The 25771-nt window shown below is 51.0% G+C and overlaps 1 protein-coding gene and 1 long non-coding RNA gene across 2 annotated transcripts in view; one reads left to right on the forward strand and one right to left on the reverse strand.

The window, feature by feature from the left end:
* The window catches only part of LOC101178473, a 43028-nt gene extending 17333 nt beyond the window's left edge, over positions 1–25695 (forward strand). Inside the window, exon 2 of the long non-coding RNA XR_004026996.1 lies at positions 24886–25695. This is a non-coding gene — a long non-coding RNA (uncharacterized LOC101178473). The remainder of the gene's footprint in view (positions 1–24885) is intronic.
* On the reverse strand, positions 21983–24162 carry SPPL2C (signal peptide peptidase like 2C). Its single transcript, XM_004093046.3, has one exon. The coding sequence runs from the start codon at positions 24140–24142 to the stop codon at positions 22094–22096; it is 2049 nt and encodes a 682-aa protein (XP_004093094.2). The 5' UTR covers positions 24143–24162; the 3' UTR covers positions 21983–22093.
* Positions 25696–25771: the final 76 nt, after the last annotated feature.

A 25771-nucleotide genomic window follows, 5' to 3' on the forward strand; every position in this document is an offset into this window, starting at 1 on the left:
TCTATCACTTTGGTCTAAATACCTATTCCTTATTCCTCAGTCCTGTCCAGGGCCTCTCTCATAATTGGTACTTAAACCTTTGACTAATTGCTTTGGCTCTGGGCTCTCCTCAAAGATGCTGTTACCCGGACCTGGTATGAAGATGGGATTCTGGCGTGCAGCGTTGTGGGTACACTGAGTTCTGTGCCAGGCAACAGGGTAACCGTCCAGTGGGTTCACCTTGCCCACTGACTAAACAGAGCTGATTTCTCAAGACAGGGGAATTGCAATAGAGAAAGAGTAATTCACACAGAGCCAGCTGTGTGGGAGACCAGAGTTTTATTATTACTCAAATCAGTCTTCCTGAGGTTTCAGGGATTAGAGTTTTTAAAGACAACTTGGTCGGGGGGAAGCCAGTGAGCCAGGAGTGGTGACTGGTTAGGTAGGAGATGAAGTAATAGGGAATTGAAGCTGTCCTCTTGTGCTGAGTCAGTTGCTGGGCGGGGGCCACAAGATCAGATGAGCCATTTAATTGATCTGTGTGGTGCCAGCTGATCCATCAAGTGCAGGATCTGCAAAATGTCTCAAACACTGATCTTAGGAGCAGTTGAGGGAGGGTCAGAATCTTGTAGCTTTCAGCTGCATGACTCCTAAACCATAATTTCTAATCTTGTGGCTAATTTGTCAGTCCTACAAAGGCAGTCTAGTCCTCAGGCAAGAAGGAAATTTCTTTTGGGAAAGCACTGTTATTGTCTTTGTTTTAAACTATAAACTATAATAATCTCCTCCCAAAGTTAGTTCAGCCTGTCCCCAGGAATGAACAAGGACAACTTGGAGGCTAGAAGCAAGATGGAGTTGGTTAGGTCAAATTTCTTTCACTGTCTCAGTCACAGGCGGTTTCAACAGGGCCACTCTCCTTTCCTGGCAAGCACAAGGAGCCCGAATTTCCTGGCCCCCTGGGATTGCCTGGGGTCATGTGACTAGTTCAGACCAATGAGATGTGAAGGAAAGTGACAAACATCACTTCTGGGCTAGAGCATTTGCTTGCTTGTTCGAGGCCCTCCAGAATTCTCTCTGTTTGCTGGTAACTGTGGAAACTCCGAGCTCCCCACTGATCTCACAGAACACGTAGCATGAGTGGAAACCGAACTTTTGTCAAGCCATTGAGATATCAGCATTCTTACTACACCATAATCTAGCTGATCCTGACAACAAGGCACATACACGGAAATTGGCCCATATTCAAAGAAAACATCCAGTTCAAACCAATGATTGGCAGCCATTCAAACGCAAAGATTATATAGAGTTAAAGGAAAGCTCATGAAGTTAATTGACATTTTATTGAGTTAAAAACACCAGCAAGCTAAGAAAAACAATTTGTTTGTGTAATGTTTGGGTTGTTTACAAATTCAGAAGGTTCTGCACAGAGCGTGAGCACAGTGAGTGCCCTTCTTCCTGTGCTGTGTGATAGGTGATTGGCTCTCCCAAAGCCATAGAGGGGCTTTTGTGTCCAACAATAGCATCTTGGGCCCCACGTGCTTTACTTGTTCATCCACAATAACTTCTTTCTCTTGCAAGTTAGGGCTGGTGACTTTGGGTTTGGAATATGAAAACAAAATTATGAACCAACTAAAGAAGAAAAATTATACTGAACAATTATAAATATAAGGGTGTATTCCTCTTTGAGGAAGACAAGCGTGAAACTCCAAACTAGATTAACCAGGTAGAGTGACCAGTGCCTGAAGGGAACCTTTTACAAAGAACTCCTTTAGCCCTCATTCCCATAGTGCCCTGAAGTGTTTATTTACAGGTCCCGAAATGCCCTAGCTAGTGGTGATGGCCAGAGAAATGTAAAGCTGGGATTCATGACCACTGAAGATCAATCACATACAAAGATGAAGCATTTTATAGATGAATTCACAAGACAGAAAAGTTAGATTTAATATTAATATAGTTTAAAAGTATCTATGGCTTAAATTTGAAGCCTTAAAAAAAAGTGAGGCTGGTCGTGGTAGCTCCCGTCTGCAATCCCAACACTTTGGGAGGCCAAGGTGGGAGGATTGCTTGAGCCCAGGAGTTTGAGACCAGCCTGGGCAACATAGTGAGACATTGTCTCTACAAAAATTAAAAAAAAAATAGTAAAAAAAACAGTGAGGCACACTTTACCAGGAGAACTGTTTGTTACCATGTTTTTCTCTGAACTGGTTTGCAAATATTGGATGGAAATCCCTAGGGTTGATTCCCTTATTGCCCGACTACTTACTAACTACCTGGTAGTTAGGATTAGTTAGGTAGTCAGTACTTTTGGATTCCCTTATTGCCCTTGCTTCTTACTAACTAGCTGGTATAACTGGGCAAAATGCTCAACCTCTCTATGCCCATTGCCTTGTTTGTAAGAATGAGGGGGTTGGAATAGAAGACCTCTAAGGGTCTTAGCTCTAAAAAATAACTATGATTCTTCAAGAAGCAACATCTTGGAGAGAAGTGTGAGCCCATCTTTTGTATTCAAATGATGCATTTCTGAGACAATCGGCCCCCAGATTTGACAGTTTAAAATAAAAAATGACTTTCGTCCGGATGGGTTTGCTGCTGACAAAAGTCAGACTTGGCAGCTCCAAGGGTTCTGGTGCCTTAGAAGTGAATGCCTTGCAGGAGGCGCTGTTGGAGCCGGCACTTGCTCTTGAAGACAGCAACTGGGTGGGGAAGTGAAGCAGGTCGTGTTCCCAAGGGCTCACCTGCCTGTCGAGGAGCCTGTCTTCACACACACCAAGACCAGGCTATGTGGGCTTGTGAAAGGAAAGTTAAGTCTCGGGACCCCCAAATCACCAAGCCAAAGGGAAAAGTCAAGCCAGGAAGTGTGTCGGTCAAACTGCTTCTCATTTAATTCCTAAGTAAGATAGCTACAAAGATTTTTTTAAAAAGCTCCATACCCCCCTCACAATTTGTCCACAAGGAAATTCCTTGTGGGCCTCAAGATCTTTACCCTAAAACAGTTCTGTGGAATTTCACCCTGGCAATGTAAATTGATAGCTTATCTTCACAGGTATGGGACAAAGGACAGAACTCAAAGTCATTCTTTTGCTCACCCAAGACAAACTCATATCCGATTGCGTCCTCTGCCCTATTGTTTACGTAAAAATGCAGATTCACTGAGCCGCATTAAGGCATAAGGGACTATTCCTCTGTCCCTCTCATATGTAAATTGTGTATTTGGTGAAAGGCTGATCAAAGACCCTAAAAAATGCAACTGTTTGTCTATTACCTACCTATGACCTGGAAGCCTCCCTGCTTTGAGTTGTCCCATCTCTCCGGACAGAACCAATGTATATTTTACACATATTGATTGATGTCTCACGTATCCCTAAAATGCATAAAAGCAAGCTGTGCCCCAACCACCTGGGGCACGTGTCATCAGGACCTCCTGAGGCTGTCATGGGTGCTTCCTTAACCTTGGCAAAATAAACTTTCGAAATTGATTGAGACTTTTGGGTTCCCAGGCTGAACATGGGGCAGCGTGGACACCTGTTGTTTTGTCTGCCTGGGACTCTTTTCCCCTTTCTAGAACATAGATGTCCTTGTCTTTAGGAGAAATACCCCTCGGTGGTTCTGGTCAGGATCTTCTACTATGGTGTCCATCCCTCTGGCTGTGCAATTGAGCCTGTGATCCAAGCTTGGCCGACCTCTGGGATTTTTCTAGTTGGAACTGGAGGAAAAGTCTCCTCTCCTCTCTGATGGCCAAGCTGGGAAGGAATGAACCGTCACTCTGCAGTGGCCATGGTTCCAGCCTTCCAGAGAAAGCCCACCCGAGAGAAACAGAAACAGGAGGGGAGAGACGCCCGATGGGGTTTGAGTCATGGCTGGAGCTTTCCCTGCCCCTCGCCCTCTGCTGTTCGTTATGAGCCAACAACACCCCCTCTACCCAAGTGAGTTGCACTTAACCATTTGCATCTGGTGAGTGTTAAGCTCTTGGCTAGGCTTGTGGGAAGAATGAAGAGAGAGGAAGCCCTGCAAGCTGATCTAGGGGTTCAGCCTGGGGGAATCCAGCTGTGAGCAGGTGAGGGGGGCCCAGCCGTGGAAGGTGTGGCCAGGCTGAGAGACTGCCGGAAAGGGTGGGCAGGATAAGCTACAACTGGCCGCCCTGGGGAAGAGGAATGGTTAAAGGATGGCAGATCTCACACAGAAACATAGAGACGGGAGTGAGAAAGAGAAATGGGCAACAATTTTAAGAAGTTTAGGAAAAAGAGGATGGTGGAAAACAATGGTGGAGAGAAAGAGAAAGACAAAGAGAGTAAAAGCACAGAGGCGATATGTCATTGTGTGGAGAGAAATTTCTGAGAATACATTTGAGTTTCAGTGCAAGGCTCTGAGAAGCGGCAAGAACAGGAAACTCTATGCCTTAAGTGCATATAGGCAGGGCAGTCCCACCCGGGAGAGGGAAAAACACTGTACTGCAGTGTCTGCTACTCCAACAGGAAACTCGAAATAAATTCACTCTGGGCCTTCGCTACTCTCGGAGTTCTGTTTACCTTGAGATGACCCCCAGTTGCTTAAAGACTCATTCTACCTTATGTTCTATGCTCTAGCAAGATTTGGATTAGACTGAGTGTTGGCTTTGATGATGTGCAGAGGCAGCCCAGCCCCACTCCTCGTCTCCTAGCCTCCTCCTTGAGCATTTCAAACCCTCCTGAGGCTGAACCCCTAACTCCTCACTCTGGTCCACAGGCCCTTTCTGATCCGTCCCTGCCCTTCTCTCCCACCTTGTTACTCTGCACAATCAGGGAGGCCTGCCTGCAGAGGTGAACTTTAAGCTGAGCTATGCACGGTAAGAAGGAGCCAGCCATCTGAGGCTGTGGGAAGAGCTTGCCAGTGGAGGCGACCACAGGACAAAGGCCCTATGTCAGGAACGAGCTGGAAAATTTGAGGAATAGAGAGAAGCCAGCTGGTTGGACCAGTGTGCTGCGGAGTGGGGAGGGGGAGTGTGGAAAGAGGACATAATAGGACACAACCTCAGCTTCATGGTAAAGAGAAAGTCAGAGCTGGAAGCAGCCTCTCCGGGGGCCCTGACCCAACTCTATTTTAAAAACAAGAAAACTGCATGCCGGAGAAGGTTAGCACCTGTTGGTGGCTCACACCTGTAATCCCAGCACCTTAGAAGGCTGAGGTGGGGAGATTGCTTGAGCTCAGGAGTTTGAGATCAACCTGGACAACACAGTGAAACCCTGTCTCTACAAAAAATACAAAAACATTAGTTGGGTGCAGTGGCACGCACTTCCCAGCTACTCAGGAGGCTGAGGTGGGAGGACACTTGAGCCCAGGAGATTGAGGCTGCAGTGAGCCATGATTGTGCCACTGCACTCCAGCCTGGGCGACAGAGAGAGACCTTGTCTCAAAAAACAAAAAACAAATAAACAAACCCAAAACAACAACAACAAACACTGCACAAATAATACATGAAAGTCTTATTGTTAAAAATTTGAAGAATACAGAAAAAGTGAGTCTTCGTCATGACCTCTGCCTGTCCTATCTGTTCCAATCTCCAGTCCCACTGCCCTCTCCAGAGGGAACTCTGGCTAATGGGATGGAGGGGAGATCTTTCCTGACTTTGGGTGGGCACGTACATTTGTATACATACATTTAGAGATGTATGGCTTTATTTGTGCTTTTCCTTTACATCCATAAGATCATACCATATATATTGTTTTGCAGCTTACTTTTTTGCTTTGGAAACCTTTGCATTTTTGCTCACATAGCATATGGCATTCTTTCTACCTGCTGCATAGTAGTTCACGGTTAGATACGCTGTATCATTTAACTTTTCCCTGTTGGTGGTCATTTAGGTTGCTCCTGGCTATCACAAATACCCTTGGCCATGTCTCTTTGAATACAAGTGCAAGGATTTGGGGAGGGTGAATACCAAGTTGTGGAATTCCTGGGTCAAGGGGCACACACAGTGAAATGGTAATCCAAACTGCCAAAGTGTTCTCCAAAAAACTTTGTATCAGGTGGCTAAACAGTTTTCTTTCTTTGTTGTTTTCTGTTATTGTTGTTTATCTTTTCTTGTCTTTTTCAGTAGAGACGGGGTCTCACTATGTTGTCCAGGCTGGGTCTTGAACTCCTGGACTCAAGCAATCCTCCTGCCATGTCCTCCTGAAGTGCTGGGATTTTTACAGGTGCAAGCTACCGTGTGTGGTCTACCTTTTCATTTTGAAATAAGTTTAGGCTTGCAGAAAGTTGTAAAGATACAGTGTTCTCACAGACTGTTTCCCCAGCTTTTCCTAATGTGAGCATCTTACCTAACCACAATACAATTGAGAGGTGAAGCCAGCTGGACTTTCTAGGTGAGTGGGGACTTGGAGAACTTTTCTGTCTTACAAGAGGATTGTAAAATGCACCAATCAGCGCTCTGTAGCTAGCAAGAGGACTGTAAAATGCACCAACCAGTGCTCTGTAAAAATGCACCAATCAGCACTCTGTAGCTAGCAAGAGGATTGTAAAATGCACCAATCAGCACTCTGTAAAACGCACCAATCAGCACTCTGTAAAATGCACCAGTCAGCGCCCTCTAAAACACACCAATCGGCAGGATCCTAAAAGTAGCCAATCACAGGGAGGATTGAAAAAAGGGCATTCTGATAGGACAAAAACAGAACATGGGAGGGGACAAATAACGGAATAAAAGCTGGCCAACCCCACCCCCCACCCCCACCCCAACACAGCCTCTCCCAGCCAGCAGCAGCAACCTGCTTGGGTCCTCTTCGACGCTGTGGAAGGATTTTTTCTTTGGCTTTTCACCCTTCACAATAAATCTTGCCGTTTACTCTTTGGGTCCGTGCCATCTTTAAGAGCTGTCACACTCACCACCAGGGTCCGCGGCTTCATTCTGGAAGTCAGCGAGACCACGAACCCACTGGAAGGAACCAACTCTGGACACGCAATGACCAAAACACAGAAATTAACACTGGAACAATGCTATTAACTAAACTATGGACTTTATTCAGATGTCACTACCTTTTTCACTAGTGTTCTGGTTATTTTAAATTTTACTTCCTTAATGACTAGGAAGATTGAACATCTCTTCATATTTTTTTGACCATCTGTATTTTTTATGTAAAATGCCTATTCAAATTTTTTGCCCATCATTTTTCCTGTTGGATTGTCTTTTTCTAACGATTGGTAGGGGTTCTTTTCGAACCTCTCCAAGCTTGCACAGCTAATTAGTAGCAGATCTGGGAAGATAACCCAAGTCTAACCTATGTACTTATTTCTGCCATAACGCCGTGTCCTCAATTCTCCTTAACGCTCAGCTGCTTCTCTCTTCCCTGGGCCCATGTATAGCAGTCCCCAGCTGGACCATTCTTATCAGCATCTGTCAGAGAAGCACAGCAGGCCAGGCCTGCTCACTCCTCATTTCCCTCATTGTTGCTGAGCTAATGTTCAGGATGGATCTTGTCTGGGCATAGCTTGCTTTCTGGAAAGTCTCATCCTCCTGGCACTGAGAGGGGCAGCACAGAATGCTGGCTGCAGGGTCCAAGAATGCGCCATTTGGCTGCTCGTCCCCTCCCTAATTGCCATCCTGGCAACCGTAAAACCTCTTGCACTAGCAGAACAGAAGCTGCAGGAGGGAGTTTGTGTGCATCTCAGGATCACTGGGCGCCCTGCAAGACCCATCCATCATGGGATGCTCTCCAGGATGCTCCGGCTCCCCGTGGGCATTATCTCATCTGCCAGGCACAGCTCCAGAACCTGAAAGGAGCTAGTGGGCAGGGGTAGGCACTGCCATAGCGGGGTACAAATATGGCACCCCTCTTGGCAGCTCTGCTTCCATTGAACCATGGGTTCCTGGAGAAGAGGGGCCATGCCTTATTTTTCAGATGTTCTTCTCGCTCTGGCTGTAGTATGGGGATGACCAGAAACCTTGTCCTTTGTAGTTTTGATTAGGATGGAGGTGGAGTGGGGACACCATTTGTCCCTAGTCTGGTCTTGTGTGTTTGATGGGGAGGGTGGTGTAAGGGGCTGAATAGTGTGCCCCAACCACCAAATAGATGTCCACAGGAAGCTGTGACTGTGACCTTATTTGGAAAAAGGGTATTGCAGATGTAATTAGTGAAGAGCCTCAAGATGAGATCATCCTGGATCTCCAGGCAGGCCCTAAATCTAATGACAAGTGCACCATGAGAGAAAGGCAGGGGGAGATTTGAAATGCACAAAGGTGGGGAGAAGGTCACATATCAGTGGAGATGGAAATTGGAGCGATGTTGCCACAAGCCAAGGAGTGCCTAAAGTCACCAGAGGCTGGGAGAGGAAACACAGGACTCATCCCAGAGCGTTTATGGGGAGTACAGCCCTGCTGCGTGCACCTAAATTTCAGACTTCTGTGCTCCAGATGGGGAGAAAAGAAATGTCTATTGTCTTAAGCCACCTGGTTTGTGGAAATTTGTTATACCAACTGCGGGACATGAACGCAGGTAGGAACCAACCAGGGCACTGAAACTCGTGATTCTTGAAAGGATCCAACCAGTCAACAACCCCAATTCTTCAGTAGCTCGCCCTCCACAATCCCCTTAGAGACCTTGCCCAAAACTACTGTGGGAGATGGATTTGAGGGTCTCTGTCTCCTCACTTGGTGCCCTGCGATCATTAAACTCTTTCTCTCTGTCAACCCTGCTGTCTCAGTTACTGGGTCTTTAGCACACAGTGGGCGTACAAACCTGTTGTTCCTACAACACTTCCTAGCCGTCACCCATGCTTCTGAGCTGTGCTGGCCACCAGGCAGCCATGTGGGAGCTGTGGGCAGACTGGAGAGGTGAGCTCCCAATAAAGATAAGAAGAGCAAGTGTTAGATCCATGAGAGAACAAAGGTCCTTTGAGGACAAGTCAAGCAGAAACCAGAAGTTCAGAAACTGAGGTCAGCCAAGACATGGCAGAAAAAATCAGGGCCCATAAAGGGCCCAGACTTGCCTGAGAATCCTGCCTGCCGCATGTGCCTGTTCTTTATTATCTATTGCTGTGGCTGCTTAGGTGCAATGACAGCAGAGTTGAGGCCACCAAGTCTAAAGTATTTACCATCTAACCCTTTAGAGGAAAAACTTGCCAATCCCTGCTTTAGGGCAATAGTTCTCAGACTTTGGTGCCCATCTGAGTCACCTGGAGGGCTGTGAAAACAAAGGGCTGGGCCCCACCCCCAGAGTTTCAGATTCAGCAGGTCTAAGATAGGGCTTCATAATCTGCATTTTTTTGTTTGTTTGTTTCTTTTGTTTTTGAGACAGAGTGTGACTCTGTCGCCCAGGCTGGAATGCAGTGGTGTGATCCTGGCTCACTGTAACCTCTGCCCCCCAGGTTCAAGCGATTCTCCTGCCTCAGCCTCCTGAGTAGCTGGGATTACAGGCACATGCCACCATGCCAGGCTGAGTTTTTTGTATTTTTAGTAGAGATGGGGTTTCACCATGTTGGCCAGGCTGGTCTCGAACTCCTGACCTCAAGTGATCCACCCGCCTCACCCTCCAGAAGTGCTGGGATTACAGGCGTGAGCCACCGCACCTGGCCTATAATTTGCATTTCTAACAAGTTGCCCAGTGATGCGGAGGCTGCTGGATCAGGGACCACTCTCGGAGAACCATAGCTCCACAGCCGCACTTCTTACACTTTATTATTTTTATTTTCACTAATTTATTGATTTTTGAGGCAGAGTCTCAGTTGCCCAGGGTAGAGTGCAGTGGCACAATCTCGGCTTACTACAACCTCTGCCTCCTGGGTTCAAGTGATTCTCCTGCCTCAACCTTTTGAGTAGCTGGGATTACAGGCACGCACCACCACTCCTGGCTAATTTTTGTATTTTTAGTAGAGACGGGGTTTTGCCATGTTATCCAGGCTGGTCTCGACCTCCTGACCTCAAGTGATCCTCCTGCCTTGGCCCAAAGTGCTGGGATTACAGGCATGAACCACTGCACCCGGCCTGCTGCTTACACTTTAATCTGCCCATGATTCACCCAGGGATCCTGATAAAATTCAGACTCTGATCTGGGAGAGGCAATTTCCAGGAAGAACAACCTTGTGCTCCAGCGGCCCCTGCCTTCCTCACCCTCCCTCTCCAGCCACAGCTGATTGGACCTGGGGTGGGCACCTGAGTCAGGGACCCATGGGCTCACCCACAGTCAGTGACAGGATGCCGAATAAATAGGGTCCCTAGAGAGTATGGAAGCCAGGTAGATTCTCTCTCAACAGTCTGAAATGTGGCTGCATAGACACCATTGCCTGTTGGTGGTGACCCCTGGGCTGAGAGGCAATGACGTGGAGTTGGGGGCCAGTGGCACGACGAGACAAGGGCAAAATGGGTGAACAGAGGCAGCCAGCCCAGGGAGGGGAGGAGAGGAAGTGAGGCCCAGAGATTATGAAGCTCGGCGAGGCAGAAAGCTTTCTAATTCCCAGTTCCCATGAGCCCTGACTGGGCTGTTTGCCCTTCTGTTCTGAGAAATTCCTGTGTCCCTCCAAATATGCTTCTCTTTTGTCTTAAGCTACTTCAAGCAGTTTCTTATTCTTCGAAGCCAAAAAAAGTCTTAAAGAGAATGCATCCATGACCCTCTCCCGCCACCCTCACATCTTGTTTATGTTCATCTCCAGGACCTTGGACAGGGCCCAGCACAGGGGCCTTGGAATGTGGACTGTCTCAGTGGATTCTTGTGTATAGGAATGAGAGGAAGGTGGAAGAAGCTCGTTCCAGGTGAGCAGAGGCACGGAGCGAGGGTGAGCGTGTGAGAAGAGCCACGTGGACAGGATATATAGGGGCCAGTGGAGGGAAGGCCAGTTAGGAGGGAAGGCTGGATGCAGATGGCCTTAAACACCAGGCTGGGGAGTTGGGGTTGGTTTGACAAATGGTAGGGAGGTGTCAGAAGTCCTGCAGCTGGGTGGGCATGACAAAGAATAGTTGTGCCCTTTTCTTTAACAAGGATCCGGATGGCCTGGGTGACAGATGACATCTTGGGACTGAAATGAACAACTAATAAACCTATGCATGGAACTCTTAGAAGAAAACATCATGCAAAAGCTTACCAACATCGAATTTGGCAATGATTTCTTAGACATGACACCAAAGGCACAGACAACAGACTTCATAAAAAAGAAAAACTAGACTTCATAAAAGTTAAAGCATTTTGTGCATCCTAAGATACTATCAACAGAGTAAAAAGGCAACCCACAGTGTGGAGGAAAATATTTGCAAATTATATATCTGATAAAGGATTAATATTTAGAATATATAGAAAACTTCTAAAACTGAACAACAAAATGACAAACAACCTGATTCAAAAATGGACAAAGATTTTAAAAAGACATTTCTCCATTTAAAAAGACAAATGGCCAATAAGAACATGGAAAAATGCACATTAGAAAAATGCCCATCGAAACTATAATGAGATATTACCTCATACCCATTAAGAAGAATGCTATTAAAAACAAAACAAAACAAACAGAAAATTGGCTGGGTGTGGTGGCTCATGCTTATAATCCTAGCACTTTGGGAGGCTGAGGCGAATGGATCACCTGAGGTCAGGAGTTTGAGACCAGCCTGGCCAACATGGTGAAACCTCGTCTCTACTAAAAATACAAAAATTAGCCGGGCGTGGTGGTGCACACCTGTAACCACAACTACTTGGGAGGCTGAGGCAGGAGAGTGGCTTGGACCCAGGAGGTGGAAGTTGCATGAGCCGAGATCATGCCACCGCACTCTAGCCTGGGCGACCAGAGCGAAACTGTGTCTCAAAACAAACAAACAAACAGCAACAAAAACCCAAAACCAGAAAATAGGTATTGATGAGGATGTAGAGAAATTGGAACACGTGTGCACTATTGGTGGGGATGTAAAATGCTATAGTCTCTGTGGAAACAGTATGGCAATGTCTTAAAAAATTAAACAGAGGCTGGGCACTGTGGCTCACACCTATAATCCCAGCATTTTGAGAGGCTGAGGTGGGAGGATCGATTGAGCTCAGGAGCTCAAGACCAGCCTGAGAAACATAGTGAGACTGCATCTCTGCTAAAAAAAAAAAAAAAAAAAAATTAGCCATGCGTAGTGGTGTGCACCTGTAGTTCCAGCTACTTGGGGGACTGAAGTGGGAGGATTGCTTGAGCCCGGGAAGTCAAGGCTACAGTGAGCAGTGATCATGCCACCGCACTCCAGCCTGGATTACTGAGCAAGACCCTGTCTCAAACAAACAAACAAACAAACAAACAAACAAACACCATAAAGCCAGGTGCTCATACCTGTAATGCCAGCTACTTGGGAGGTCAAGGGAGGATTGCTTGAGCCCAGGAGTTCGAGACCACCCTGAGCAATGCAGCAAGACCCCCATTCCCAATAAATAAATAAATCAATACATAAATAAACAAAAAATTAAACATAGAATACCATGTGATTCAGAAATTTCACTTCTGGATATATAACCCAAAGAGTTAAAAACAGGGCCTCAGAGATATTGAAAGTAATGGAAAAAACCGCAATAACTTTTGCACTATCTAATATCTGCACACCAATGTTTATAGTAACCCAAGTGTCCACCAACAGAGGAATGAATGGCTAGGCAAAATGTGGTGCATACACACAATGAATGTTACTCATCCTTAAAAAGGAAAGGAATCCTGCAGTATGCTGCTACATGGATGAGCCTTAAGGCCATTATGCTAAATGAAATGAGCCAGTCACAAAAAAGACAAATTCTGTATGATTCCACTAATATGAGGCACTTAGGGTAGTCAGAATCATAGAGACAGGAAGTAGAATGGTGGTTGCCAGAGGCTGGGGAGGAAGGCATGGGAGTTATTGTTTGCGGGTATGGAATTTCATTTGACAAGATGAAGAGTTCTAGAAATGGATGGTGGTGCTGGTTGCACAACATTATAAGTGTATTTAGCAAAATTGCTGAACTGTACACTTTAATAAATTTTGTTATGTGTATTTTACCACAATTAAAAAGATAAAAACAAAACCAAACCCTTATGCATGGGGAAAAAAATGACTGGATGGAAATAAACCAAAAGTTTATAGTAATTGTGGATTTTTTTCTACTTTCCTGTGCTTTCCAGTTTTCCTCTAGAGTACAATCAATAACAGTGGAAAGAAGTCCCTGGAGCCCAGTGCAGTGGCTTGAACTGAGAATACACTCACTGGCTGTTGCAGCCGAGACTCCGGTTCTCACCTCTCTTTCCCTGACTCCCCCATGCCCACCTCTCCCCTGCAGGAAAGAATACGCGGCGGGCTAGGGGGCTTTTGTTGTTGGGTTATGTCCTCATCTTGTCTGCTCTGTGAGCCATTTACTTCTCAGGCACAGCTCTGGGCGCAAGGGCAGCCTGTGCCACAGATGTCTGTTGAACAGTGGATTTGCGTCTGTCGCTGCTGTAATAAATGACCATACGCCTGATGGCTTCAAACAACAGAAATATATCCTCTCACGGCTCTGGGGGCCAGAAGTCTGGAATCAGGATCATTGGGCCGAAATCGAGGGGTCAGCAGGGCTGTGCTCCCTCTGGAAGCTTTAGGGGGGAATTCATTCCTTACCCCTTCCAGCTCGTGCTGGCTGCTGGCAGTCCTTGGCTTGTGGCCACATCACTCCAATCTGTCTCCGTCACCACATTGCCTTCTCCTTTTCCATGTGTGTAATCCTGCTCTCTCCTCTGTCTCTCTCTCTAGCTTTTTTTTTTTTTTTTTTTTTTTTGACAGAGCATCACTCTGTTGCCCATGCTGGAGTGCAGTGGCGCAATCTCGGCTCACTGCAACCTCCACCTCCCGGGTTCGAGCAATTCTCCTGCCTCAGCCTTCCAAGTAGCTGAGATTACAGGCACGCACCACCATGCTCGGTTAATTTTTGTATTTCTAGTAGAGACAGGGTTTCATTATGTTCTCCAGGATGGTCTCGAACTCCTGACCTCAGGTGATCCACTTGCCTTGGCTTCCCAAAGTGCTGGGATTACAAGCATGAGCCACCGCACCCAGTCCTTGATCTCTCTCTCTCTTTTTTTTTTATTGAGATGGAGTCTCACTCTGTCACCCGGGCCGGAATGCAGTGGTGCAATCTCCCCTCACTGCAACCTCCGCCTCTGGGATTCAAGCTTTCTCTCCTGCATCAGCCTCCTGAGTAGCTGGAATTACAGACATGCGCCACCATGCCTGGATAATTTTTGTGTTTTTAGTAGAGACAGGGTTTCACTGTGTTGGCCAGTCTGGTCTCAAACTCATGACCTCAAGTGATCCACCTGCCTTCGCTCCCAAAGTCCTGGGATTACAGGTGTGAGCCACTGCGCCCAGCTTCTCCTCTGTCTCTCTCTCTCTCCCTCTCTCTCTCATAATGGCCCATGTGCTTGCGTTTAGGGCCCACTAGGACGATAGAGGATTATTTCCCCATCTCAGGATCCTTCGCTTAGTCACTTCCGCAAAGTCCTTTCTCCTTTGCTCCCTTTCATGGAAGGTAATGATCACAGGTTCCAAATTTTGGGGGGAGGACATTATTCAATGTGTCACAACTGGCTTTAAGGATTAAGCAAGGTAGGTGGAGACCAGACCCCCTTGGCTCATGCTCTGGGGCTGCCCCGGGGGATGGCCGGGAAGAGAACCTGGGCTGTGATGGGTGAGGGTTCTCAGGTGTGGCCCCTCCTGCCTGAGTTCACTACAGTGTCTGGGTCAAGTCAGGAACTGCAGGCAGGGCCAAGCCTGGGTCCAGGCTGGACGAGGGACTGAGGGTTTTGCTCAGAGAAGTTCTTTTTCCTCTGGACCCAGGGGCCTCCTGCTTTAAGAAGACCCAGTACGTGGGGGAATTTGGGGGCTTCACGAAGCAGCTTCTGAAAGGCAAACCAGAAAGTGTCTCCTGTTTACGAAGGATTGCTGCGTTAGTTTCCAGGTTCTTTGTTGCCTTGGGCTTGTCACTGGGTCTGCTGTGTGACCTTGGGCAGGCCGCTTTCCCTCTCTGTCCTCAGTTCTGGACGGTCACTGGAGACTCTGCCGACACCATTATTCAGACCTCACTGCAATCCCCCAAACCCCACCAATCTTTGCTGCCATTCAAGTCTTTGACAGCCTGGGGAACGCTACTTACAGGCATTTCTCAGAACAAGGTCTCAGGTCAGGCTCAATGGCTCACGCTTGTAATCCCAACACTTTGGGAGGCCAAGGCGGGAGGACTGTTTGAGCCTAGGAGACCAGTCTGGGCAACATGGCAAAACCCGATCTCTACAAAAAATACACAAAGATTAGCTGGGCATGGTGGCGCATGCCTGTAGTTCCAGCTACTGGGGAGGCTGAGGTGGGAGGATCACCTGAGCCTAGGGGGTTGAGGCTGCAGTGGGCTGTGATCATGCCACTGCACACCAGCCTTGGTGACAGAGCAAGACCCTGTCTCAACAAACAAACAAACAAACAAACAAACCAAACCAAGCCAAACCAAAACAAAAACAAAAACCCAGAACGTCTCAGATTTTAGCAGCCCAAGGTTCTCCCAGCAGCAGCCCCAGCTGTCTGCTTCCCTTCCAGGCCTCGTTCCAGAGTTGTCTCTGAGAATGCTTCCTGTCACCCTCCCCAGGGCCAGGAGGGAGGTGTTAAGCCTGGATCTGACTCCCATACCTGGAACGGCTCTAGACAAGGTCCCAGCAGCTGCAAGTTGGGTCCACAGAAGAGCGACCCCAAAGATAAAACTAAGCATCTGAAAAGTAAAGCAATGGTAGGCAGGCTTTTGTTTACAAACACAGCGAACAATGATGGCATCCGTGTCCAGAACCTATTCTGTGTGTGTGGATGGGGAGGCGGGGTGCCTGCTGACCTGCAGGGACAAGGACTGGGTCTGGACCTGGGGGTGGGGGTGGGGAGGGGACCATATGGGGAGTCTCCCCATCTCTGGTGTACAAATAGTCCAGGAACCGGGGGGCCTGAGGACACTTATTCATGGTGGTCTGACTCTATGGAGTGGGCTAAGTGTCAGGGCATGGACCGTCTTTAGGCATTAAGGACATTCAGTGATGCTGTTTTGGGCTATTTCATTCAATAAAATATCAAAATAACCTCCTCCAGGGCACCTCACCCTTCTAACAACCCAGATTCTAAAGCGTTAACTTTGAGCCCAATAGGGGCTTCAGAACTCTGCTGATTGCTGGTTTATTAAACATATTTTAAATATTATTACTGATTATAATTATTCCCAAATTCCATGAGCCCCTGCTTGCTCTTATCTTCCTGGCCAGTAGGTGGCAGCACAGGAGCATTCAAGGTTCAGGGTTGCAGGGAAAAAAGGCGCAAAACGTTGGTGGTTCAGTTAAACTGCAGGACCCGGTACGTGGGGGAATTTGGGAAACCTCTTCTTGGCTCTGCGGTGGTGCCCTGCTTACCATCAGGCACCCACCCACACACCACATCCCAGTGAGCGTGGGCAGGGGAGACCAAGGGAAGAGGATGACTCCACCTCTGGGGGCTCATTTGGGGAAGACGGCATTTGGGGGTATGTCAAATGCTGTCCTGGAAACTTTTTCCCCAAACCTGGGTCACACGTAATGAGATAATGCATTTATCTGCCCTGCTGTAAGTGCTTAGCCAGTGTTAGCTGTTCATACACATACTTCACTTCATTTAACCCTTACAACAAACCATTAGGTGAGTCTTAGCAGCCCATTTTACAGATGAGAAAATTGAAGCTCAGAGGGTTGGCTTCTGTTGTCCAGCATCACATGACAAGAGAAAGCAATGTGGGGCTTTGAACCCAGGTCTCAAAGTCCAGCTGTGTTCTCCTTCTAGCTGGCAAGCGGATTGATGCTGAACCTTTATCAAGCAACACACACGGATACTTCTCAAGGAGAATGTGGGGCTATACCTCCCAGGGCACAGGAGTGGGTAGACCCAGAGTTTTCCCGGGGGAGGTGTGATTTCAGAGGAACATGGATCAGAGACCAGGGTGTGTGGAGGGAGGGGCTGTTGAGGATGAGAGCTGGTCCCAGCTGCTGGCCTGGGAGGCAGGAGACCAGACTTGCATTTCGTTTCTGCTGTCCCATTGCTGTGTGACCTTGGGCAGGTCCTGGCCCTCTCTGGGCTTTCCTTTCCTTATCTGTGGATGAGATCATCTCACAGGTCCTTGCTGGTCCCCACTGTCCCAGAAATCCAGGAGCTCCAGTACTAAACCTTCTCATGAACAAAAGAAAACCAAGCCCATGCCTCATGAAGCTGGTGCTGGGATTAACCAAGGTCACGGACAGAAATGCCAGTTGGCCTGGGTAAAACAGCTCGGCCCTGAGGCTTTGCCACCTGGGGCCCTGGGGGTGGCCTTGAGGAGGCTATTCCTGCCCTGGTCCCATCTGAGGGTTCACCTACCACACAGGTGAGGCTGCCCAGGAAGCAGGTGCTGTGGTGGTTAGCGGTGGAGCCAGGAGGAAGCAGCTTGCAGCACGGGGAGCCGGCAGCCTGGGATGCAGGCCTGTGCTGCCTCTGCCAGCCCATGAGATCAGAGCACTCTGGGTAGAGACGGCCAGGGTCTGGGCCCCTGTCTTGCTCAGCCACTAACTGGCCCTTTGTGCCCCCTCCCCTGAAGAGCGCGAGTGAGCCGGGCTAGAAAGCTGAGGTGCCCCCAGGAGGCTGTCCTCAAACCACACTCCTCAGAGCAGCTGGGCAGCGAGTTCTGTCTCGAAGGGGGATCTGTCCCGCCAGGAAAGGGGTAGGCCTGCGGGGAGGGACCTTGACCACCCTGTCCTTCGGGGTGGGAAATCCAGGGATCAGCACCCCCACTCCTGTAAGCCCAGGAAAGGCCTGGTGGGGAAAGGCTGGATCTGTAGGGAACCACACGCAGCAGGTCAGAGCCCAGAGGTGTGTGTGTATGTGCACGTGTTGGGTGTGCACAGGTGTGCACAAGGGCATGTGCACGTGTTCAGTACAGGTGCATGTGTGTGGATGTGCGCATGGGTGTATATGTGTGCAGGTGTGAGGTGTGGGGGTGTGTGAAGTGTGTAGCATGGGTATGTGCCCATGTGTATGTGTATGTATGCATATGTGTGTGCATGCGTGTGTGTATATGCACACGTGCAGTATCCTGTGTCCCTCTGGCATTCAGGCAGGGGCTTCCAGCTTTGGGCACCTCTGGCAGGTGGCAGCGTGGTCTAGACGCCTGGAGTTGGCCCTGTCCTCTGGGAAGAGGACTGGCAGAGTAAGAGGAGGCCTCGGAGCAGGGACATTGGGCCATCAGAGGGCACAGCAGCGGCAGCAGGGCAAGATCTAGGAGACTTGAGTCTGTGCCAGGCACTGGGCTCAGCTCCTCACTCATATGGCTTATTACTTACCACAACCCCTGGGGCAGGAGGTGTTATTACGCCCGCTTTGTGGTAAGGAGACTTTTGCATCCTCAAAGTCACACAGCTAGTAAGGGGGACATTCATCCAACCAGTGCATTCATTCAACAGATGTTTTATTGAGCAGCTACTATGTGCCAGGTACAGTGCATGATGAACAAAACAGGACAAAGTCTGCCTCAGAGGACATGCTAGAGAGTGGGGTGGGGGTTGAGAAGCGTGGCAGTAAGTGAAGTTTGTTGGTTGGAAAAGTTGCTTCAATTTCTCCTGCCCCAGACCAGGATTGGCCAGGGGAGCAAGGTGGAGGTTGAGCCTCCGGGTGTGGTCAGGTGTGCCCAGGGCTCAGGGAGGGGAGCCTGCAGGGCCCCCAGCTGAATGTGTGTGTCAGGATGGGAGGCAGGACCTGCCTTGGGCCCCCGGCACCTTGAAGCCTTGGTCTCCCTCTTCCCCACCTCCTCCTGGCCCAGCCAAGACAAGAGGCTGAAGCCAAACTCTAAAGGTGTTCACCCTGGGGTGGTGGTGGGGGTTCCTCAAAATGGCTGATGCCTGGTCCCACCCCAGACCTGTCAACTCAGAATTGGTGGGGCCAGGAATCCAGATTCTGACCTGCGGTCGTGCTTGGGTGCCTCTTTCTAAACCCTCAACCTGCCTCTAGACCCAGAGTCCTTGCCCAGCCCCATCTGTGAAATGGGCAGAGTTGCTGCAGAGTATTCTTGGGAGGAAGAAGAAAGGTCCTGCCCATCACCTGCCTCCAGCCCCGTCCCCACACTCGTTTCCTGAGCAGGGCAGAAGAGCTTGGAGGATGTAGGGGTGTGTGGGGGGACTCACACAGTTTTTCCAGTTCACACGTAGAAGGCAGCTGTCCCTGTGTCTTAGCTTGGGCTCCCTGGGAATGAGCCCCAGGAGCATGCTGGGTGGGAGGTGCTGGGCAGTGGTCTCAGGGGAGATGCCTGCGAGGGAGTGAGATCTGCAGGAAGGTGAGGATGAAGCCGGGCCTCGGGGCCGGTCGGCTGGGGCCCCAGTGAGCCCTCAGCAGCTCTGGAGCTGGGGTGTCCTTCATAGAGGTCCCCGACATTGGTCAGTCCTGGCTGTGGCCACACTAGGGAACCAGCAGGGGGAGGGGGTGGTGAAACTTGGGTGACCAGGACGACTTCCCAGTGAGAAGCAGAGCTGAGAGCTACCTGGGCACCATGATGCCACTGCACCCTGGGCTGCTGTCCACCCCAGGCCTGGCCTTGGGACCCTGTGAGCACCTCAGTTCTGCTGCCCAAACACCGTGCAGCAAGCCGGGGGTTGGGGAAGAGGGGTGGAGGCAGCAGATCTAGGCCGTGTGGGCCCTCACCTCCCCATCAGGTCTGGATACCGGGAAGGGCGAGGCCTCCCGACCCAGACCCTCCCTGAATCCCCTCTCCTTGGAGGTAGGCATTGGCCTCCCTGCAGGCCTGCGCAGCTCCAGGCCTGCATCTCAGAGCCCTCAGATTGCGGATTTCTGGGAAAGAGAAGTTCCTTCATCCTGACGTCTTGCTTTGGGGGATGTAGGGGCCGGGGAGCCCAGGAGGCCTCGGCTCTGTCCAGCCCTTCCCATCGGGCCTGGCAGAGGGTGCAGCTGCCCTCGGCAGGCCCCGTGACGCAGGCCAGCAGCAGGGAGGCTGCCCAGGCTGGGGCTGAGCCAGGGCCTTCGGAGGGCCCTCTGTCCAGGCCAGATGGCCACTGCTCCGGTGGGAGGGGCTGCCAACACCTCCGCAGTGGCCTGGCTGAGTTCTCCAAGCCTCCCTTGTCCGGCGGGGCCTTCAGCTGCTGTGTACCGAGAGGCTGCACTTCTTCCCCAGCAAGTGGGGCTTTGAGATACCCACCACCTGCACTGCCTCCCTGGGCCTCTCTCCCCACTCCAGGACCCACCCAGGCCTGCCAAGTCTCACGTCAACACTGACCAAGGCCCTGCAGGAAGCCTGTGAGGTGGCCTGGGCAGCAGGGCCTTCCCTCATAGCATCCCCTCCTCTGCAGTTCAGGCTGGTCAACTCCTCATTCATTCATTCATTCATCCATCCATTCATTCCTCCAGCAAATAAATCAAGCACCTGTAACACTCCCAGGGCTGTTCTGAGCCCTGAAATTACACAGATGAACGAGATGGGCAAGGCTCCTGCCCTTCCAAAGCTGACCCTCTACTGGGGAAGACCGGAAAACTAAGAAACAGGGTGCCTGGTCGTGTGATTGAGACAGGGATGCTTTAGGAAAGGCTGCGAAGAGGAGGAGCCAGCCAGGCCAAGTTCACGGGGCGTGGTAAGGAAGGGGCAGAAAGATAGTTCCAAGAATAGGAAAACGCACGGGGGGTGTGGTGGGTCTGGCGTGTGCTTGTGGCGGTAGGGATTTGGAGGGGTGGAAGGGGGCCATTGGGCTGGAACCCCAAGGCCTTGTAGGAGCTGGGTTTGATTCTATGAGGCTTTCACTAGGGGAGCAATATAAACATAGCTCACGTGCAGGGGGCTCTTTGGACAGGCGGGGCATTGTGCCAATCTCCTGACATAGGCCAACTCATTCAAACTTCCTAAGAACCAAATGGTAGGTCCTATTATCCCATTTCACACACAAGGAAACTGAGGCACTGAATGGATAAGTCATTTGCTCAGTGAGCTACTGCAAGTCAGTGGTAGGGCTGGGATTTGTGGTAGGCAGCCTGGCTGTAGAGCCCTAACCACTGAACGACACTGCCTCTTGGGATACACTTTCCTCCCCTCCAAAAACACCTCCTCCAGGAAGCCTTCTCACCCCAGAGTTTGTCTCCTCTGATTAAGCAACACATCAGCACCCTACATGGCCTAAAAGCCTGTAGAGTCCTTAGGAGGTCATCTTGTCCATGCCCCTGCCTCCAGATGGAAATGGTATTATAAGTCTCATTTTACAGATGAGACTACAGGGACCCAAAGAGGCTTGAACATTACTTAGAGTCAGTGAGGGAGGCCTTGGTCTCCCGAATTCTTCCACCCTGGCCCCAACCTCTCCAACCCCTCCCGACCTCTTTGAGACAATCCTAAGGTTGTTTCTTGTCTGCCCACCCCTCCCCCTCCCCCAGCCAGACAGAGGCCTTCCCTGTGCCCACCACAAGGCGATGCACATAGTAGGGGCATACTCAATGCCTGAAGATGGAATGGGTGGTGCATACAGGAATGTGCTGGGCTTGGTGCTGCTGCCTGGGATTCTTGAGCAGAGACGTTTTGCAGAATGGATGTGAGCTGAGGAGTAAAGGATGCTTAGGAATTTTCTAGTGACTCAGGGAGCCAGGTTGGAGTGTTTTGTCTAGAGAGGGAAGGGCATCCCAGCTGGAGGGAACAGCATATGCAGAGAAAGCGGGTGGGGAGGACAAGGAGTTCTGTTTGACCTGAGCATGGAGAGAAGATGGGCAATGAGCCTAGGGTGGGTGGCAGGGATGGGACGGGGGGCTGTGTGCCAGGCTAAGGAGCTGCCGCTCTGGATTGGGAAGGGTTTGGGCAGGCAGGCAGAGGGGAGTAGCTGCCCAGTGAGCCCTGGATGCAAATCCCTACCTTGCTGCCTGAACTTGTGCAAGTCATAGGCCCTCTTGGAGCCTCAGTTTCCCCCCTTCATTATTCGGGGGTGGTGCCCACTCCTAAGGACCCTCTGAGCCCTGCACACACTTATTATTTGGTTGCTGCTCTCTTGCGCTCCCGACAAACAGAGAGACTCCTTGGGTAGATATGAAATCTCTTTGATGCCCTGATTTCTTGTTGCCATGCATGGCTTTGCTCTGCAATGTTCCACCAGCCCTTTGAGAGGCGTGTGTCCCAGGGCCTCCAGTTCACAAGGGAGCTTGGGTCGACATGCTCTTTCTTACTTTCAAACCCTTCCTCTTGTGGAGTCCCGCCCAGGGCAGGCCAGTGTCGTGGGCCTGGGCATGGATGTGGTCCAGCTCTGAGGGCGGGGGCATCAGGGGCATGAGTGGGATCAGCATGGCCATTGGCATCACTGGCATCAGCCCCTCCGAGGCCCCAGGGGGGATGAAGGGCAGCTCGTTAGGATCCAAGTGGGCATCACTCCAGCCCTCGGAGCTATCACTGCAGTCCTCTGGATTGGTGGCTTCATTCTCAGATATGGTGACAATCTCAGTGGTGTCTTCTCCAGGGTTGCTGTCTAAGTCCCCTGCTCCTTGGCTGGTGCCTCTCTCAAGTGTGCTGGCTGTGTGGGCGTCTGCTGCGCCCTCCTGCTTCTGCCTAGAGCCAGCTGAAGGGGCACAGCAGAGCCCAGACATCTTAGCTCTGCCCTGGCCAGTCCAGAAGAGGCTGAGCTCTTGGCGGCAGGCAGCCACAGCCAGGCTGGTGAGCAGGGTGCTGGACACGAGGTAGAGCAAGGCAGGTTGGCCCATCTGCATGAGGACCATGGCCATGAATGTGACCAGCAGGCCCACAGCATAGGCCACGGTGCAGGCCACGAAGTAGACCTGACGGGAGTGGACTTGCACATCGAAGCGGCAACAGTAAGCAACCAGGAAGCCGGGGACCACGATGTCACCGAAGCCAAGGATGGAGAAGGGCTGGCTGCACAGGGTCAAGGCGGAGACTCTTAGCCGGGGCACTTTGAGCACCATGGGCAGCCTCTCGTGGCTTGAAGACTCTGCAGGGCCCAAGGCAACCTGCGCCATGATGCTCTCACCGGTTTTGGTGAAGAAGGGGGTGACGAAGACAAAGAAGACATCAAAGGCCAGCAGGGCCAGCAGGAAGGAGGAGCAGTTCTTGAGAGTGGGCAGCCGCACACGGTGCAGGACGAACAGGCAGTAGGAAATGCCCAGTGTGTCCTGCAGAAGCCACGCCCAGCGGTCCTCGTGGCGGTAGGCCATCCAGAAGACGATCACGGTTGTGCACAGGCTCGCCAGCAGCAGCAGAGGCAGCGGCAGAGAGGCCCAGAGGCCATGCGGAGGCCTCTGGTACTGCCGCAGGGACAGGCGGCGCACCAGGGGTGACAGGCAGCTGTAGAGGCCAATGCCAGCACCCAGGCCAAAGATCCCGATGGTGACATAGACAAAGTGGTCATAGAAGAAGTAGAGCAGCAGCATGATCGAGCAGGACAGGGTGACCACCACGCCTGTCATGGCCGGCGTGAAGTCCACTGGGATGTCCTCATTATCTTCCTTCTGGGCTCCCTCAGCTGCTGCTGCTTCCCACGGCTGATGGTGACCACCAGGCCCCCCTCCTCTTCGGGCACGGCGCCGCTGTAGCCGGTTGGCTTCGGTCAGGCCGGCCCAGTAGCCGCCTGCGGCCACTGTGCCCACAGCCAGGATGAAGATGACCAGCATGTTGTAGTCGATGATGGGCTCAGGGGGTGCGTACATGGCCACGCGGACGACGGCCTCCGCACGAGTGTGGCTGAGGATGTCCAGCATGTCAGTGTAGCGGAGCATAGCCACAGGGATGCTGAGGTCTGCCAGGGGCTGGCGGGGATCCTGGGGTGCCAGGGTGGTGTCTGAGCACTGTTGGTCGCTGACCCGGCTCACGATGAGCAGCCCGTGGGCACCCTGGCCCTGAGCCAGCCAGCCTTTCGTGTGGAAGCTGCAGTTACCCCTCATGACCATGGCAGTGGTCTGGCGGAGGGGCCGCTGGCTGGGGGAGCCGAGCTGGGCCTGGTGGGGGGAATCCTCGCCCGGGCACCAGGGTGCCTTGGTGCCGTCATACAGGGGCAGGAGTGGGGCGTGGTGCAGGTCCCGGGGGAGGGTGACGTAGTTGGAGCTGAACACGATACAGTAGTCCTTGCTCCAATTCTCCGACACCACGTGGGCCACGCCGTACTTTCCCCGGGCCACGGTGCTGATAAGGAGGAGGAAGCCCACGGGGAGGAGGAAGCCCAAGCACGCCATTTTCTTCAGCTCCTACTGCAACATCTGCGGGCGGCAGCCCAATACCCCTCCCAGGGGTGGGCGTGGCCCTTTGTCACAGAGCAGTCTGGCCACCTGTCCTGGAAACCAGGGCCACACCTACTTAGTCATAAAGCTGTGTGGTCCCCAGCCGAGGGTGCTGCTATGGGGCACAGGTCCTCTAGAATGATGCCTCCCAACGCTGGGAGACCAGGGGAGAGGTCATCTGGACCCTGCTCTCTACCCAGACCCTAGTGGGGTTAGACCAGGTACTTTGAAATAAAAGGTGTTAGGATGGGGTCTGCAGGCCAGATAGGATTCTGAACCAACTTTTCTCCTTACCCATGGGGAACCCAGGCCAATGTCACTCCTCTCTAGGCCTGTTTCTTTAGCTGTAAAGAAATAAGGACGTTGGGCCAGAGAGTTTCTACGGTCCCTCGGAGCTCTGAGCTCAGTAACATTGAGCACTTTTACCGAGGGCTTACTAGACACCAAGTACCCTAGCTGTACCTATTGCATAGCTGCAAGGAGGTGTCATTATAACTGCCTAGCCTGAGGCTGTCCCTCAAAGTAGGTCCCCATTTCTACCAGGGACGTGACCAGAATTCACCTCCAACTCCATTTGCAGTTGGGAACGGACAGGTGACCAGGAGAAATTGAGCAAAAATGATGTGAACTCTTTACATCAGGGGCTTAGGCTGACAGACTGTGGGGCTCCTGATTTACCCTCTCTTTCCCTTTCTCAGGAGTCAGAACAAGGACAGGCCTGTGATGTGTCTGTCTATGACGAGGAGGACAATGTCCTAAGGAACAGAGAGGAAGAAAGTGAAGGGAACCAGGTCCCTGGATTCCATGTGGAACAGTAGCCCAGGATGTGCACTATGGACTGTTACAAGAAAGAGAAAGACATGATCTTCCTTAAGGCATTGATTTATCCTGGGTCTCTTTGTTATAGCTACTTAATGTTACCTTAATACACCCACTTCATGGACAAGCAAAACTGAGGCTCGGAGAAGCCCACGTTGACACAGCAAGGAAGGCTGGGGCTCTTGTGCTGCTTAAATGGACCCTGATGTCTCCCAAATGTTTTCATGCTGGATTCTGAGCCACTGTCCTGGCTGCAACTCTGAGGCCGGGCAGACCTCCCACTGGAAAGAGAACTTGAATACTGGTGAGAGGTAGATTTGAAGCCAGGAGCCCCAGGTTTTGGCTCTGCAGGTTTGCACCCAGCTCTGAGGTGTGTGCTCTCACAGGTCACCCAGGACCTCCTGTCCAGGTTTCTTCAGGCCACCCATGATGGAGTGGATTTGAGGAATGAGGTTTTCAAAGCAGTTAGTGTGGGGGAGAGTAACCCTGGGGCCTCCGGAACCAGAAGGGAGGGATTTGGGGGCTGGAGCTGGGCAGTCCAGGTTCCATTGTCCTCATGTTCTCCCCACTGGCCTGGCCTGTCACTCCAGTCTCTGCATAGGTTGTCACATGGCATTCTCCCTGTGTGTCTCTGTGTCTCTTCACTTCTTTATAAGGACATAGTTATAATGGATTAGGGCCCACCCTAATGACACCATCTTAACTTGATTATGTCTGCAAACACCCTACTTCCAAATAAGGTCACATCAACAGGTACTGGGGTTT

The sequence above is a fragment of the Nomascus leucogenys genome, chromosome 19, assembly GCF_006542625.1.
Source record: "Nomascus leucogenys isolate Asia chromosome 19, Asia_NLE_v1, whole genome shotgun sequence".
Classification (NCBI taxonomy): Eukaryota; Metazoa; Chordata; class Mammalia; order Primates; family Hylobatidae; genus Nomascus; species Nomascus leucogenys.

Coding starts and splice junctions, on each gene's coding strand:
- SPPL2C (XM_004093046.3), bottom strand. CDS start 24,142: ATGGCGTGCTTGGGCTTCCTCCTCCCCGTGGGCTTCCTCCTCCTTATC.